The sequence below is a fragment of the Liolophura sinensis genome, chromosome 6 (assembly GCF_032854445.1).
Source record: "Liolophura sinensis isolate JHLJ2023 chromosome 6, CUHK_Ljap_v2, whole genome shotgun sequence".
Lineage (NCBI taxonomy): Eukaryota > Metazoa > Mollusca > Polyplacophora > Chitonida > Chitonidae > Liolophura > Liolophura sinensis.
This window is the reverse complement of record NC_088300.1, coordinates 16527754-16544091: the sequence shown is the minus strand read 5'-3', so window position 1 is coordinate 16544091 and position 16338 is coordinate 16527754. Positions and strand designations below refer to the sequence as shown.

General features: G+C 37.6%; 2 protein-coding genes across 2 annotated transcripts in view; one reads left to right on the top strand and one right to left on the bottom strand.

Annotated features, from left to right (window-relative positions):
- Positions 1 to 918: 918 nt before the first annotated feature.
- On the bottom strand, positions 919 to 13427 carry LOC135466947 (sorting nexin-6-like). Its single transcript, XM_064744702.1, has 13 exons — positions 13368 to 13427; positions 12908 to 12955; positions 11084 to 11188; positions 10374 to 10484; positions 9792 to 9913; positions 8958 to 9081; positions 8457 to 8658; positions 6937 to 7012; positions 6586 to 6625; positions 4903 to 5085; positions 4106 to 4169; positions 3433 to 3518; positions 919 to 3262 (listed from the first exon to the last, which is right to left on the bottom strand). The coding sequence occupies exons 1-13, from the start codon at positions 13425 to 13427 to the stop codon at positions 3209 to 3211; spliced, it is 1275 nt and encodes a 424-aa protein (XP_064600772.1). The 3' UTR covers positions 919 to 3208.
- The window catches only part of LOC135466382 (kinesin-like protein KIF16B), a 27670-nt gene continuing 24688 nt past the window's right edge, over positions 13357 to 16338 (top strand). The window contains exons 1-4 of the mRNA XM_064743826.1: positions 13357 to 13548; positions 14459 to 14528; positions 15612 to 15734; positions 16141 to 16257. Coding sequence (XP_064599896.1) covers positions 13502 to 13548; positions 14459 to 14528; positions 15612 to 15734; positions 16141 to 16257 — 357 coding nt within the window. The 5' untranslated portion in view covers positions 13357 to 13501. The remainder of the gene's footprint in view (positions 13549 to 14458; positions 14529 to 15611; positions 15735 to 16140; positions 16258 to 16338) is intronic.

Below are 16338 nucleotides of genomic sequence, written 5' to 3'. Positions count from 1 at the left end.
GACAAAATGGGGAATCTCTGGTTTATACTTCAGCTTGAAGCTTTCACAGAGGATGGACAACTTGGACAAGAAATGAAGATGCCTGGGGTCGATTCCACAAAGCCACAAGTAGATGTGTTGAGAAAAGGCATCATTTATAACAGTAATAATAATCTTGTACTGTCCACGTATTTCAGAAGTTTGTTTTCTGTGTGGACTGTGATGTTGTACAACAAACCAAACCATCACATCAGTTACATGTATTTCATAGCTGGAAAACCAGATTTCAGACAATATCAAACTAGCTTGGAAGCAAAATATTCAATCGAGAAGATGTTTCCTCCAGCACATTACGAAGTTCATTGTTTTGGTTGAGATGGTGTTATATTAAACTGGTCTTTAATTAGTCGTGTACTTAAGAATATTTCAGTTCTGTGACTGGTCACTTTCATTGGTGGATAAACTGGAATGCACGTTGTAAACCATGGGCCTTGGGCAAGTATCTGACAAATTTCTCCACATGTGAGGTGGACACTTTTCAATTTTTAAGTTGGTCAGTCTGGCTTTAGCCGTTTCATGCCACAATCTTAACACCAGCTTACCTCAAATTTTTGAGAGTGTTTGAAAATGTCCAGAGCCCGTTTTTATGAAGCAACTTGAGACTTGAGTCATAAACTGGAAACTCAGAACAGGAAAGAACTCAAGTTGTAGTTGGTACATTGTTGTGCCGTAAACAATCAATGTACCATGTTTAAACTTCACAGGACAAAATATTTTAACTTGAATTTTTGACTTTTTTTTCTGGAAGTCTTTAGGATGCTTGATAAATGAAGCCCCTGTGGAAAAAGTATACATGCTATGCAACAGTGTATATAAATTGTACAGTAGTACGAGTCTTTATGGATAATAAATGAGAAAGTCAAAGTCATTGTTTTATGGTCAGTAATTTACATGTATTTAGCATTTCCATAACATAGTACTGTAGAATTAGATGCTGATTCAGCCCTTAATTCAGTGGAATTATGCATGAATCTGTGACTGACCAAACATGGTGGACAGAATTAAGATGGAAATCTTACCAAAATATTCCCTTCCATTTTTTTTAGAAGCTAATTCTAAATGTAGAAAAGTGTCAAGATGTCCCCCAGTTCAGTCAGCCAAGATTCAGAATTGATACAGCAGAAGTGATGGTATGTTTATATGGATTTGTGTCATCAGAAAACAGGTCTAGTGTCAATCACACAGTGTCACATGTACACACAGAACTTTCACATAAATAAATGAACTCAAAATCTTCAATCCCCTGGAATGAATAAGTGTCGGAGCAGTGAAAACCTTCCTTTTATAAAGAATGCTACTTTTTATAAATTACAGGTATCTCCAACGGTTGAAGTAAGACTACCCCAGTGTCACCACTGCTGGCCAATCTTCCACAATGTCAAACTCCAAACCATTGTAACAAGAGTACACAATACTTATCCGAATCACATCAGTTACATGTATTTCATAGCTGGAAAACCAGATTTCAGACAATATCAAACTAGCTTGGAAGCAAAATATTCAATCGAGAAGAAGTACAGCAGATAGCACTACTTTACCGGGGTGCTTTTGTGTCTAAGCTTTGTTAATCCATTTACTTTCTGGCATCAACTTTTCACATCAAACTAGTTGAATGAAATAGGCAAATGATCATATTATTCAACTGCTGGATTCTCTTGGAAATATTGTTGGGATGAATTAATCAAGCCATTGCTAACTATAACATTTTACAATTGCCAGTACAACTGATCAGTTCAAACTTCTCCATCAGAAAGCACAGATTTAAACATCACACTTTCATGTCCTTCCATTCTAAATGTTTTGAAAACAAATTTGCAGCCAACGGGTGGATGTTAAGTCTTCATGTATACTTGGGTGGGACAGAAATTAGCCATAACCTACAGGCAACACATACTAATGTTCAAAATGTCTAAATGTTTAACATGGAACACAAGCCTTGCTGTACGCTCTTGATTATCAAACGTGAGCTTATTTACATCAATGAGCTCTCCTACATCACCTAAGTATGTTTGATCGTGGCATATATTCTGTCAGTACCAAATCTACATCTGATTTACATAACCCAAAGCTGGCTTGCAAGTACTTAACTTCCACACAAGGACACTACATGTTCACAATTTAAAATTTATTCCAAGCTTTCAAGAAGAGTGGAAAAAAACAATATGATCTGATTCTGTCAGCTCTTGTGATCTGGTAACACTGATTGTAAGAGTGACTTCCAGTCCTCCACACGTGAACATGTTTAAATAAACTTTCTGAAATCATCACTTTATGATAGAAAGGATTATAACCTCACAAAGAGCAGTATTATGTGCACATGAAAACAAAAATGTGATAAGCTAAGGTGAGAAAACAATCAGTGAAATCAGCCAATGTGAGTATATGTAGGATATATGAAAATAGCATGTGAAATACAGAACATATTTCGTTAAGAGCCATTGTGCCTTTTATTTAAGAACTTTGTAAACCTCCTGTTACAACAAAAACATAGCTTATAGTGTTACAGTATATCGATCAGGCAAATAAATGTATAGAGCACTTGACACAAAGGGAAATTTTTGTATTAAGTGCTTCACAGCTGTTTTAAAGAAAAATCCAACATTCAGTTGTTCATTGCTCAGGAAGTAACACAGAGTACAAAGAGAAAGGAACAAAGAGCAACAGGCAGCATGCCATTAGGAAATATTTCTATATAAATATATATGTATATATTCAGCATTTATAAAATATAGACCAGCCGCACAGCATTTGTGTAAAGCTTACAACTAGAAACATTATCAACAGAAAATGACAATACCCTCATTTATTTTTGTTTTTTTTTTTATATCTTGAACATTTGCTCAGATATCTATATCAGATATAGATAGCCATCATAATATAGCTCATTTATGTAACAATGCTTGATGATCATACACATGATTTTGTACAGGCTTGTTCACCAAATGAACAAGTACTTATGTCCACGTCCACTTTAATGATCAGTTTCCAAGAAATCATGTCTTGGGATCAAGCTTGCACCTCGCACCTAGCTTTGAGCATGTCCAGTGGTCAATGGTTAAGGCTCAGCTCTGCCAAGTTTGTCTGGCTCCTTCACTGTTACATGTAACACACATAGAAGTATATCACAATGTCCCAGGCATGCCGATTACCCGACACCAAGTGCCCCTTATTACGACTCTTCCTTCAAGGCTGTGATACAGTTCCGAAACAGCTGCACTTGAGCCTGGAACATGAAAGATCACTATATTAAAATTTCATGATAATTAGAGCCCTTTTATTTCTCAGAACTCTGACCAGAAAATCTTTACACCTAAAACAAAATTGTCCTATCTCTAAATCTTAAGAAAGGTTCATGTCCAGAACATAAAACTAGAAGTTGTATAAATCTCTTACCTTTGCATGTTTAAGTTCCAATTCGGCCAAGTCCACCAAATTTTTCCGAAAATAAGCTATTCTTCTAACTTTAAACTCTGAAAGTTCTGAAAAAAAAAAGCAAAAAGAAAAGCCTTTAAATTTTTCCATTGAAGTGATGCTGAGGTTTACTTTCAGTGATTGTTTCACATGTTACTGATGTATGACCCACAGTACCGGCTGCTCGGTATCCACATCATCTTATTAAATACATAAACGACTGACTGATTGTTGTTTAGCACCAAACAAATTTTTTTATGTGCAATGGCAGCTAGTATTTTATGGATTGACTGCCCAGAGAAAACCACCATCTATGTGTGTCTTAGTGACAGACTGAAACCACTCCCCCAAAATTCGCTTCATCCCATTTATTGAGAAAAACAGAGCATCCAAAGAAAGTGTTAACATGTTGTAAACCATGGATGACTGCATTTTGAATGTTACAAGTGAAGCAAACTATTTGTTATATTTTAAGGTTCAAAAACACTTGTTGCTTAAGATACACCTTAATTGTCACATCAAGAAAATGATGTCATGTATATTTTACTTAATTAATCATAACAATAAAGAAAACATAAAAATCACGTACATTTATTCTGAATTAGATCAGAGGGTGGAAAAACTTTGCTTGAAACATAAATACTTCACTACTTACCCTTTTTAGCTACTTCAGATATTCTCTCAAACTTCTTGCATGCCAGTTCCTGCTGTCGCTCTGCCTGTAAGGCAAACAACAATAACAAAATATATTTAGTTGACTTCACAGAAGAAAAACACTTTGTCCCACCTATATTGGACTTCTGTTTTATTACCACATTGTTACCATGACCAATGCATTTCACTTTTACCACAACTTTACAAATTACAAATTTGGAAGGAAAAAGAGCCTAGTATGCCAGGTGTTTAAGAGTGGAGGAAATGGGACAGACTGGGGTTAACCTGACAGAAAAGCAGCATCGAAACAATGCTGGATTCAAACATGTGATCCCAATTGTTCAAGGCCTAACAGTGACAGTTAGTGCTGTAACAATTTGAGCCATGGGGACACTGACCAGATAATATGGCAGAGTTTATTTTGTCCATCTACATGTAGGACTGTCTAAGATAATCTATGATATAGGTCAATAATAGTATAAATGTTGCTGCAAAACACTGAACAGGAAGATCCTCAAGGTGTATCTCAGACTGTGACTGCTGTACAAGAAGATTTTAACACCTTCTAAAAACTTATGAAAATGAAATTAGTTTGTGACATACAGAACAGCTGTCAATGAAATTTTCATCAGTACACAACAAAGAATTTCTTTAGGATGGTCTAAAGTCATGGTGTCTCTGTAAGCTAATCTGTAAACTAGTTATTGTATGACACTCTCCAATTTACAAATATACTATAAATGATCGTGTGTTTTTTTCCAGATGACAAAACTGCACAAACGAAAATACTGTACTTACAGCTGCCACATCCTTATTCTTCATTCTCGCTTTGTCCAGAGCTTTATTTGCTGCTTCGTAATCGGCCAAAGCTCGCGACCGACGATACAACAAATCTTTGCCTGCTGCTGAATCTCTCATGTAATAGCGTAATGTATCACTGAGCTTGAGGTCTTCATCTGAAGCCACCCGACCTTCTAACTTCTGTTCAACATAGTAACATGTACATAAATTATCAGTTATTTCCAAGAGAATAAATAAAATAATACATAATTTCAAAGTAAATGTCATAAAGTTTCGCACATGAGTTACTGTCTTTTACTTTCGCAGGATCTGAGTTGGCAGCAAGATGACAGAAGAGAGTGATTAGCCCCCGGCCTGTTCCATTAGCATGCATGGTACTTAGCAGCTCTGGTCGTTAATCCTTGTCCACATGAGGTCAAGTCAGTAAGAGTGAGGTGTGCAGGTCTGCCAAGTCTTGTAGGCCTACATATACATTTCTACATATACCCATGAATGAAATCGAAAAAATTATTAAGAAGGGTGATGTCTCCAAATTCGAAACACTGTCTGAAAACATGACCATGCCAAACAAAGAATGTACATGTACAATGTACACTGCAGACGAACCGATTTTTTGGGTTAGGCCTACATGGAAGTCACCTCACACCCTTATCTGGTGAACGGTTTTCTGCTGAGAGCTATCATTATGCAACGAATAAGTGTACAAATGTATTTTAGCTAATTTCTCTGAGAAATATCTGTGGCGAGCTTCCCATGTCAATGTAATTCCAATTTTGTTTCTTTCGTTGTAACTGTCCTAGTGCAGAAAAGTTCCTTTTCCAGTGTTTTTATATTGGAAACCTCCATTAAACAAAGATAACATACTTCCCACGAGGTTCCCGAAAATTACCAGGATTTACTTTTACCCTTTTTTGGAAGCGCTGTGTGCGAGTACAGCATATTGGGAGACAGAATTTGTTTGAGTTGTTATCACATTAGGAGTTCGCACAACACCTTTATAAATGAAATGTTTTATGATTTCCTGTATACAGTTTTGCCCAGGCGCAATTTACATGTCGCTAGCGACAGATAAAATTCTTGTTTTGCCTTTCGCCAGGAAAATCATGTGATCAATGGGCAGTTTTCTCCCAAATTCCCATTTATCACAAAATAACATTAATAAATCAATCAACTTGTTGAGAAGTGCATATACAAAAACTATTATGAATAAAACTGAGGAAAACATGAACTCTTGGTGGTAGGAGCATAGACTAACTTTAGCTTGTTTATTACATTCTTGAACTGTCTTTTTAATGCCCTGACCACCCCTGATGCTCTCCCACAGCGCTCAATCAGTAACAACCCAAACCAATGCAATGAATCCTGGGATACACTTTCCCAGTCCCAGGGCGAAACCTTATGTCATTTATCGTACATTCCTTTAACTTAAGTACAAAAAACATAGCCATCAGATCATTTATGGAGTTTTCAGCAACACATGAATATGTGTATAAAGATAATTCATTTCAGGCTTATAGAAGTCTTCTAAAATCTTAACAAAAAAAACTGAAAAGTTTCAATGTCAGTTTCATGATGTCAATCCACGAAAATGTGTTAATGTACTTAAAGAAGATCAATTTTTTTCAATATCATTCAAAATATTATCAAATTGTTACAAAAATATACAATTGGTATACTTACTCTAGCTTTTTCCAGACATTCAGAGAACCGTGTGAAAGTCCTAAGGACAGAATATCATAAAATACATTTAAAATACTTTTAATCAAGGTATACTGTTAATACAAAATTGCATCTATAAATTTTCAAATATCCTCTCCAAAGAAATGGATTTCGCCAGAGGAAACCCCATATGTCCTTGTGAAGACCCTGCCAAATCTCTTGTAACAATGGATCAGATCCTAAGAGACCTTTTCTGGTAAATGGATCGTGTTGTAAGATGAAATCATCCATATTTCTTGTTTCATCTGCACTACTGTCATGCATAAATATAATGTTCTTTCACTGATGACGAAAAAAGCAGTGAAAACTTACTTGTCTAATTCTGTATTTTCTATGGTAGCTATTTGCAGGAACCCAGAAGATATTCGAATATAATTATCTGCTACATCTGCAAAGGAACAGCAAAAGGCAATGAACTCATCTTTTTAAAATTATTTTGTAACTCGACTTAACTACAAATGTACCGCACCTTCTCAATAATTTAAGACGCATTTTCAGACAATGTATACCACAATGCCTTGAGAGGGCTGTTTTCTTAAGTTGTACAGTCTCTGTGTGGAGTAGGGGATTACCGGCCATTGAACGGTTGTAAGAGTCAGGGACTGACTCAGTGTTGCAATGAATGTCAAGATGTGAAAAAAAAAGAAAAAAAACCCCCCCCGTGTCCATGTAGATGGACTAAGCACATATTTGTAATTATTTCAGCTCACATCACTGCCGTATACCTACAAGTTTTTTGCATTTGACCCAAACAACATTTGGATTCCTCAATGAGTATGTGAAGTGGCTAGTGAATAACCACCAGTTTTTTCACTTTCAACTCCATTTTTAACACAACATGTGGTGTGGGCTAGCTGAAAGTTGGTGGTGACTGCCAAAAGTAGATGTTGTCTCATAAACATCACTTTGCATGGGGGGTGTGTGTTTTTTTTCAGTTCACTGCAAGGAAAATACTAAAATACTTTGCAAACGTCAAATGCAGTAAGGGGTAGAAATGTCATGTTCCCGCAAAAATAGACAGGTGGTCAGTAATAAATGGAAAGTCTGCCTACAGGTCTGGCACTCGTGTTTTACTGCCACAGGTGCTTTATCCACATATGTAACTCAGCATTGTAATTCAATGATTAAACGGCAATCATCCATGTTCCATTCTTACACGGGGCCCCCGACCCGAGTGGGAAGGAAGAAAAGAGGTCGGTAGATTCAAGACAATCCTTCGGATATAATGCCTAAGGCGGTAGGGAGTAAATAATGCCACACAACCATCTACTTTAAATATCGGATAGCACAGTCTATAGACCATAACAGGAAAAATGGCATGGTGAGTGTATTTTTTTTTCTCTTTTTAAACAACCATGTATACTGAAAAAGCACATCATGAGTTGCTGTCTATAAGCTGCCTGGAAAGGCTGGCCTGGTCACGCCTACATGTATACTCCAGCCGGCATGCTGATAGCGCCCTCTGTGCATGCTTCTCGGGAGATTTCTCTGGTCTACCTACTTACTCTCAGTGTGCCTCAATTAGCGAGTGTCTGTAATTACTGAGAAGGTACAGTACCAAATGGAAGTGCTTTCACAATACACTGATGTCTGATAAGTGGAATAACAACTAGTCCCTGCAGTTTACCTTTATACTAACTCACTACTGCTCTCCCTGATCTGAAAAGTATAGCTCTTAATATCTGTATTCTAACAATGTAGCAAATTTGTGCAAAGTGGAAAAGTTGAGGAAAAAGTTAATTTTTATGACTGTTCATCGTAACTCTACTACGGGTTGATTAATTTCTAAGAGCAAGGCCATACATAAACTGTTGAGGTAAACTACTACCTACTTTTATGAGTTTTAGTCATCTTGTCTGACTTCATGGTGGCATCTTTAATACGGTTGTGGTATTCAACGAGGAACGTCTTCTCTTGCTCAAAAAAGTCATCAACATCCTTTTGCCCTGATAATAACACCTCATCTGCGGACTTTGTCAAATTCTTAAAGAACCCTCCCAGCTTTTCCTTCTTGTTCTTTTGCCGTACACTCAACTAAAACAGCAAAACAATTTCTCTGACAATGTCTCATAGCAAAAATAATACCAGAGACACCACCTTCAATCATCCCAAAAATAAATTCGTATCCAGAATGTAATTAAGAAAACAAAGAAAATCCTTCATATAAATGTGTCGTATGTGTTTTTTCATGCAAGAAAGCATCACATTATTGATATTGATGATTTCATGGAAGTTATTGGTAATTAATACAATTGTCTTTGAACACAAGTGTGAAAACTGTGGATACTAGTTAATTATTTACAATGTATGTAATGTGTAACTAGTATACTCACATCCTGGTCGTACTCCAGAAACACCTCAAAGTTAACATCTACTCTGAGCAGTGGGTGGGCTGCTATCCGCTGCAGGAACACCTCATGCATGGCAACGGTTTTCTTGAAGGTTGCCAGGTACTCCCTGGACAGATAAAACGACCATTAGGTTTTTGGTAACAGTCATTACATCTGTGGCAACACAACCACTACATCTTGGGGAACACAACCATTATGTCTCTGGTAAAACAACGATTTTGTCTCTGGTAACACAACCATTACATCACTGGTAACACAACCATTATGTCACTGGCAACACAACCATTACGTCTCTGGTAACACAACCATTATGTTTCTGGTAACACAACCATTACATCACTGGTAACACAACCATTATGTCACTGACAACACAACCATTACGTCTTGGGGAACACAGTACATATATATTTGGTTAACACAACAAAAATGTCTTGAATAACAAAACCAATATGTCTCTGATCCCAGAAATCATGTTTCACCAAGGTGGCAAGTATTATCATTCCAATGATTTATAATTTCATGGAATTTATCACAAAGTAATGGTCCTGCCACACCAACTGGTAAAAAATCATTCAACCCTTTGAAATATTTAACAGTAATTCACCAACTAATCACCCTTCTGTACTATTGTATTTGCAGTGTGTTTATGGATGCTTGGAATTATACATGATTTACTGTGAACAGGAGACAAACAGATTAGTCATTACACTGTTCACCCCATAAATACACTGCAATGGCAAGAAACTAGAGATGCATAGATCTATACCCTTGCGCTGAAAGATATTTCAGATGTCATATCTGCTGCACAAAACTTACGCTTCTAGCTCCTGCTTCATTTTCTGGAATTCTTCTCTGGTCATGTTCCCCTCTCCCTCCCCCAGCTTTTGAAGCTTTTCCCTGGATGCATCAAAATCTGGTCGAGGGGGAGCTGGTGGGATCTGAAAACCGACCATATGTAGAGTGAGATAAGAGAAAAGACAATGCAACACCTGTACCCCACCATGAATGCAATCAACTTCAGGTAAGTGTGACACAGCCTAAGTAAACACAAATGTCACTCAATGTGCAAGAAAGATATATTATGAAAGCACTAATGAATATATTCGTGTTACCATGTACCTCACATTTATGAGATTGTATCCCACTTTTGAGCATATACAATAGAGTATTTTTTCGGCCATAGAAGAACACATTAGTGTCATGTGGCTGTTCTCCAACCAAGTTTCTTGTTAACATTTACTTTTAGGTTTAAATGCTTCTGTAAAAAAAGAAACCAAATAAAAAGTGCAGTTTGCCTATATTATACAGTACTGAAAATATCTTAAATCTTGTCCATGACTGATGAACTAACTCCACATATTGATAACGTAAGTACAGAGAATAAAATGGGATGCTTACAATGATTCCGGCATATTCATCATTCTCCACATATCTGTCATGAAGCCAGACAAACTCTTCATGCTGTCGAACTACTGAAAACTCTGACTCTTTAAACCTTGATAATGTGGTCTGCAGGAGAAAAATAAGGCAATGACAATAGGTTTCTTTACTTTTGTGTTTAATGCTGTATTCAAGGAATGTTCATTTGTATGACAGCAGTGAGGTTTATGATAGTAAATCACTACTGTTAACAGTCAAGATTAGATACGTGACAAACCAAACCTGCAAAAGCTTGATTTGATTTATTTATTTATTGGATTGGTGTTTTACATGGTACACAAGAATATTTCACTTATACGAGGGCGGCCAGCATCATGGTGGGAGGAAACCAGGCTGACCCCTGGGGAAATCCACGACAATCATCACGTTGTTGCCAGACCCTTCTACGACGAGCTGGACTGGACTTGAACCCACAGCTACCGCATTTGTGGGAGGCTCCTGGATCACTGCCCCCAGCCGGATTTGATCTATCATCTCATTTGCATGTGACATCCCCCTTCTCCAGCAATTAGACATGCTTGCACTCCTTTGTCAGATATGCAAACTTTCATCCCTTGATAATTCATTAAAGCTTTTCCCAAGTAAGAGAGCAGGGTTGCCAGGCCCTTATTTTTTGTCACACATGAAAACACATATAAAAACAAACTTCACAGTTGCCCATGTTATACCTTTGTGTGAACTGTGAACTTGACTTTATCTCTCTCACTCAAGGCATCTGATATATCAACTTGTAAGGTGGTGTCGGTCTCTAAGTCCACAGTATCAGAGCGGGTCTAAAAACAAAAGGAAGACGAAAATCACAGTAGAATTCATAAAAGAATATTTATTTACCTGAATTTTCCATTTGTATGATGTCAGTCTGTTTTATGTGATGGAGAAAGCATAGTCCCTGAGGTAAACCACCAAACTTCAGCAATTTAATGGTAAACTTTCCCAGATGAGACATAGGTCATAATGAAGGAAGACAAGCAGTCTTCCATGAATTTCATGCAAGGTCACACAAGAGACTGCCATTGATTTCCTTTGGCCAGTGAGACCCCAGGAACAATGAGGGCAGGGGAACCCTGAGAATTATATTATTTCAAAGAAACACTTTGTTTCAGCTTGTCCACTGTTTGTACTATGGCGAATAAGAAGACCATTTCTAATCCAGCAATTCAACGAAAAGGATGTTTAATGTAGTAAGCATGCCGCCACCATGTTAAAGCATAGGCTGTTGAGGAAGATCTCGTGACATTTCTGTTAAAATAATGGCCGCTTTCTGAAATGCAAAAGTGACATATCTGAACTACATGTTGCATTATATGACAATAAGACAGATTCATTTGATTTCTTTATTTGATTGGTGTTTTACGCTGTACTCAAAAATATTTCACTTATACAATGGCGGCCAGCATTATGGTAGGAGGAATCCGGACAAACCCGGGGGAAACCCATGACCATCCACAGGTTGCTGACAGACTTTCCCATGTATGGCCGTGAGGAAGTTAGCATGAGCCAGACTTGAACTCACAGCGACCGAATTGGTGAGAGGCTTCTGGGTGAGAGGCGAGCTAATCAACTGAGCCACCGAGGCCCTGCGACAATAAGCCAGATGGCTGTTTCCACTGCGCATGACCGTAATTCTATCGCTGATAGATAAACAATCCCTCGTAGCTATGTTAAAAATCATTTTAACTGTGGGTAGTCACACACAATTCAGCCCATTTCGTGCATTTTATGTGCCTGTGTGACATTTGAGACTAAACATGGGCTACAGGACTGTTCCAAGTGGAAAACTCTGAAAAATACATATACAAAACAAACTAAAACTGATCTGTATACTGCACATTGTCATGTTAATTGATGCACATGAAGGACCATGTACTTTTATTTATCTGCAGTATGACGTTTTGCTCATGACCAATTACGCACAACTGGAAACCACTATCTGACTTCTATAGATTTTGATGACGTAAGGGACACACGGTAGACAATACACTGCAGAAAAGCATACTTAATAACATTATTCTGGGATGTGATTCATTTGATTGTTACTTACCTAGCTTGTCAGTGATTGCACACACACAAAAAAAGAGTTTATTTTTTATCTTATCTTGACACAGACACAATTGATACATTCTCTGAACAATTATCTAGGCTTGTCTATGATAATGACTCATCAAGGTTATCTTTCTAATGTTTATCGTTGTCACAAACTGGGCGTTCAACTAAACTACACAAATTATTGGCCAATCTTCAAGAAGCAGGCGTATCTGCAAAGTATTTAGAAAATATTGGACGACAAAGATTTTAGAAGCGTAACAAAACGCCTGAGGAGGTTGATTCTGACTTGTCCAGAGTTTTGTCAATGAGTTGAGGAAGTGGGTGGGTAGGCACGACAGGCCGCGCACTGACAGACATAACGGAACTGGGACGTAATTGACAGACGACGTCAAAACGACCGGCGACAGAAACGATAGTCTGCACATAAATCTTTTATTCGTCCTCACCTTCCCCTGGTCTTCTGCCAAAAGGTCAGGACCGTCAAGCACTCCGTCCTGAAATACAAATAATGTCAATCATTAGATTATATATTACAAAACAAGTTATGAACTAATGTTAAATTACAATTGAATTTCAGGAAAAGGCTTTGCACACCCACCATCATGGCTGCAGACCGTCACGTGATAGAGTTCAAGGGAGCAGCTATTATTTTGTGACATAATCAATCAACAAGATATGCAATCCAAGCTTCATTGAACTGAAAGAAAAAACAAAGGATAAATCATACCATCAAAATGTTCCGGATCGTTAGCAATGAGCCTCTTAATAATACTGTCGATTTATTTAATCGGCGGATAAAAATTACCAGTTACAGAAATTTTGTTAGTGTAATATAAGCGATTAACTCCCTTCCTTGGAACTCTTGTGTGTGTTATTTTGGACTGAGTCACATGAGATCGCGTTCACCCGTCTCAACTGAGTGAAGAAAAGGGCAACAAAGATCATGATCTGCTCTTCTAGTCCCATTGCCCATATGCACTATTTTAGGACTTGATGTTTATTTATGACTGGGTCACTGTCCCGAAATAATCACAACAACCATGGCTTCCGTGAAGGTGGCTGTGCGCGTACGGCCGATCAACCAAAGGTAGATAGACTTATCATTGATTAGGATGATGGTGGTCACGGCTTCACATTGTTTACATTTTAATTGTTATGTATATTGACCATTACAGTAACTGTCAGCTTTATCTTTTACATATACATTTGTGTAGAGTAATTATTTTGGTTGTATTTGAACACTAACTCTTCCTGTGAGACTATTAACAGTTCATAACGTGATGTAATCTGAAAAGTAAAAGTTTTAAAAGTTCCATTTTGTCGTCATAACATTAAGTAATATTATAATAATATTAATAATCGGATAAGATGTTGATGTTATTTAATAATGAATAGGAAGATAATGTTTTTATTATGTTGGGCACCATGCTGTACTTTCCTCCTAATAACCTGAATGCCATCTTTTATCTGCATCTATTTATTTATTTATTTGATTGGTGTTTTATGCTGTTCTCAAGAATATTGCACTTATGGGCTGCAATCAGCATTATGGTGGGAAGAAACCGGGCAGAGCCCTGAAGAAACCCATGACCATCCGCAGGTTGCTGGCAGACCTTCCCACGTACGGCCGGAGAGGAAGCCAGCATGGGCTGGACTTGAGCTCACAGCCACTGCATTGGTGAGAGGCTCGTGGGTCATTATGCTGCGCTAGCGTGCTAACCAACTGAGCCACGGAGGCCCATATCTGCATCTAAATGAATGAATGAATGAGTGAATCGCCTAATGTTTACAGCAACAGGCAGCAGGTGATATTCGCATCTAAATGAGTAAAATATTCATGAGCATGGCCAGTTGTATGAATAAAGAAATAAATTAGTAGTAGTTTTAAAGTACAGGTTCATGTTATTTTATGAAAGTCTTTTTTTTTGTATTTGCATTTCAATAAATTTTTTTCATTACATTTTTTGTAACTTTGTTATTGAAATGTGTATTTTTAGGGAGATTGATCTGGAATCAAGATGTATTATTCAAATGGAAGGCAAGAAGACACGCATCACAAACTTGAAGGTATAGTGATTACTGTCTGCACACATACATTTCATAGCTTGCAGATTAACTCACAAGATTATCCATTGTGCAAACTACTGAAGCAGTTCTTGTGTGTTTTTAATTATTTTGTTAATAAGCAGGCTCAGGTATAGTTAGCTATTTATTAATGGTGACACGCACTGTCTTAAGAAGTTACAGGTAACTTGCCATTAACAGCGTCAGACCATGGCTTACATGTATGTGTCAGGTTGAAGTTTTAAATTTTGATGTTGTCATTCTGCTAGCCATGGAAATTATGTCTACTAATAATTACAGCAGTGATAGCAGGTTCATTCATAGCACAAGATGAGTCTCACTGGTTAAAAACAGTTCACACACAAAATTAATGCATGGTCTGGTGTGTGTTCAATCACCTCAGGTGACATAATGATGAACCATGATTGGTCATTAACAGCAGCGCAAAATCTGGCTACAAATCCAAAGGGGCAGGATGGAAAGGTACATTTCTCCAAAAAAAGGGACATGGTGGCAATTTCCACTGCCTATCCTGTAACATTGTTGCATACAAAAAAGGGGCAAGATGCTCATACTAGGGGCAGTGGGCATCACCCTCCTAAAAAGCATAACTATGGGTATGGAGCACTATCAGATAAATGCATAACTTTCGGAAGGATATTGGTAAATTAGTGGAACCTGTGGGTGGAAAGTGCAGAGTATTGGCTTACTGAACGTGTATATAAGGGATGCCAGCTGAGCACTGTCAGTTGTCATCCAGAAGCCATATATATGTCATGGAGTAAAGAATTTAATTTTACAATTATTCTTAAAGGCAATTATTGAAATGCATAATTGCAGCTTGTTAAATATGTAGTCAAACTGATTATCTTCAGAGAACATTAACAGTATTACTGTATGATGGGTGTTGGATGACAAGATATGGTAGACAGAATAAACATACAAAAGATTTTCATGGCCAAGAGACATAGTTCAGGTGAATCACTTTCTCGTCCGTAATACTGCAGCAGTGAACCTCCGCGTCCTAGTTTAAGTACAAAAGTATTGCCACTAAATTAGTTTCTCCTTGTTTCTCGTTGGAAACAGATGCCAGAGCAGACATCAGAGGGAGACATGGCAAGGGAAGCATTCAAAGTCAAAGACTTCACGTATGATTTCTCCTTCTGGTCCTTCAACAAGGCTGATGTACACTATGTGTCACAGGAACAGGCAAGTTCAACAGAGTACCTTCATCTCAATATGTTACATTTGTGTCATGTTTTTAGTAAAATTGTTTGGTTTATTTGTCATGGAAATGGTTTTTGCTGGATAGTATATAATTTGAGGCCTTTTGAAGCATTATTTGGGATGTTTTGGAAGGTCTCATTTGGCCTCTGTTATGTAATAACTGCAATGAATGTGAAAAAAAAAATCAGATAAAGACGTGAATAAGTAATTAGATTTGAAGGCTCCAGTATAATCCTGTTATCTGAAGTGATTGTAATTAGACCTGGTCAGAAGTAATGGTAAGCTTTTCTGTTGCAGACCTGTGCGTGTAAAAGCAAGGCAATTTCATCCTGTTGAATCCTGTGTAGTATTTACCTTTTCAGTTGTACCTCTTTTCATACTGATACAGGTATTTAAGTGTCTAGGTCTGGATGTCATTGCTAATGCGTATGCTGGGTACAATGCTTGTGTGTTTGCCTATGGTCAGACTGGCTCAGGGAAGACGTATACCATGATGGGCTACCAGGTAAGCTGATATGGGCTGTGTGAGTATGGAATATGGGGTTAGATCATATTGCTGTTACTGTACTCTGTAGGCATTTATCTT

What these genes read in the sequence shown, in the direction of transcription:
- LOC135466947 (XM_064744702.1), bottom strand. Translation starts at nt 13,427, where the DNA reads ATGGGACTAGAAGAGCAGATCATGATCTTTGTTGCCCTTTTCTTCACT. An exon ending in TCTTCACTCAGTTGAGACGG is followed by an intron (nt 12,956 to 13,367) that starts GTGAACGCGATC and finishes TTTGTATTTCAG; the next exon opens with GACGGAGTGCTTGACGGTCC. An exon ending in AGAATAAGGATGTGGCAGCT is followed by an intron (nt 4,170 to 4,902) that starts GTAAGTACAGTA and finishes TTTGCCTTACAG; the next exon opens with GCAGAGCGACAGCAGGAACT.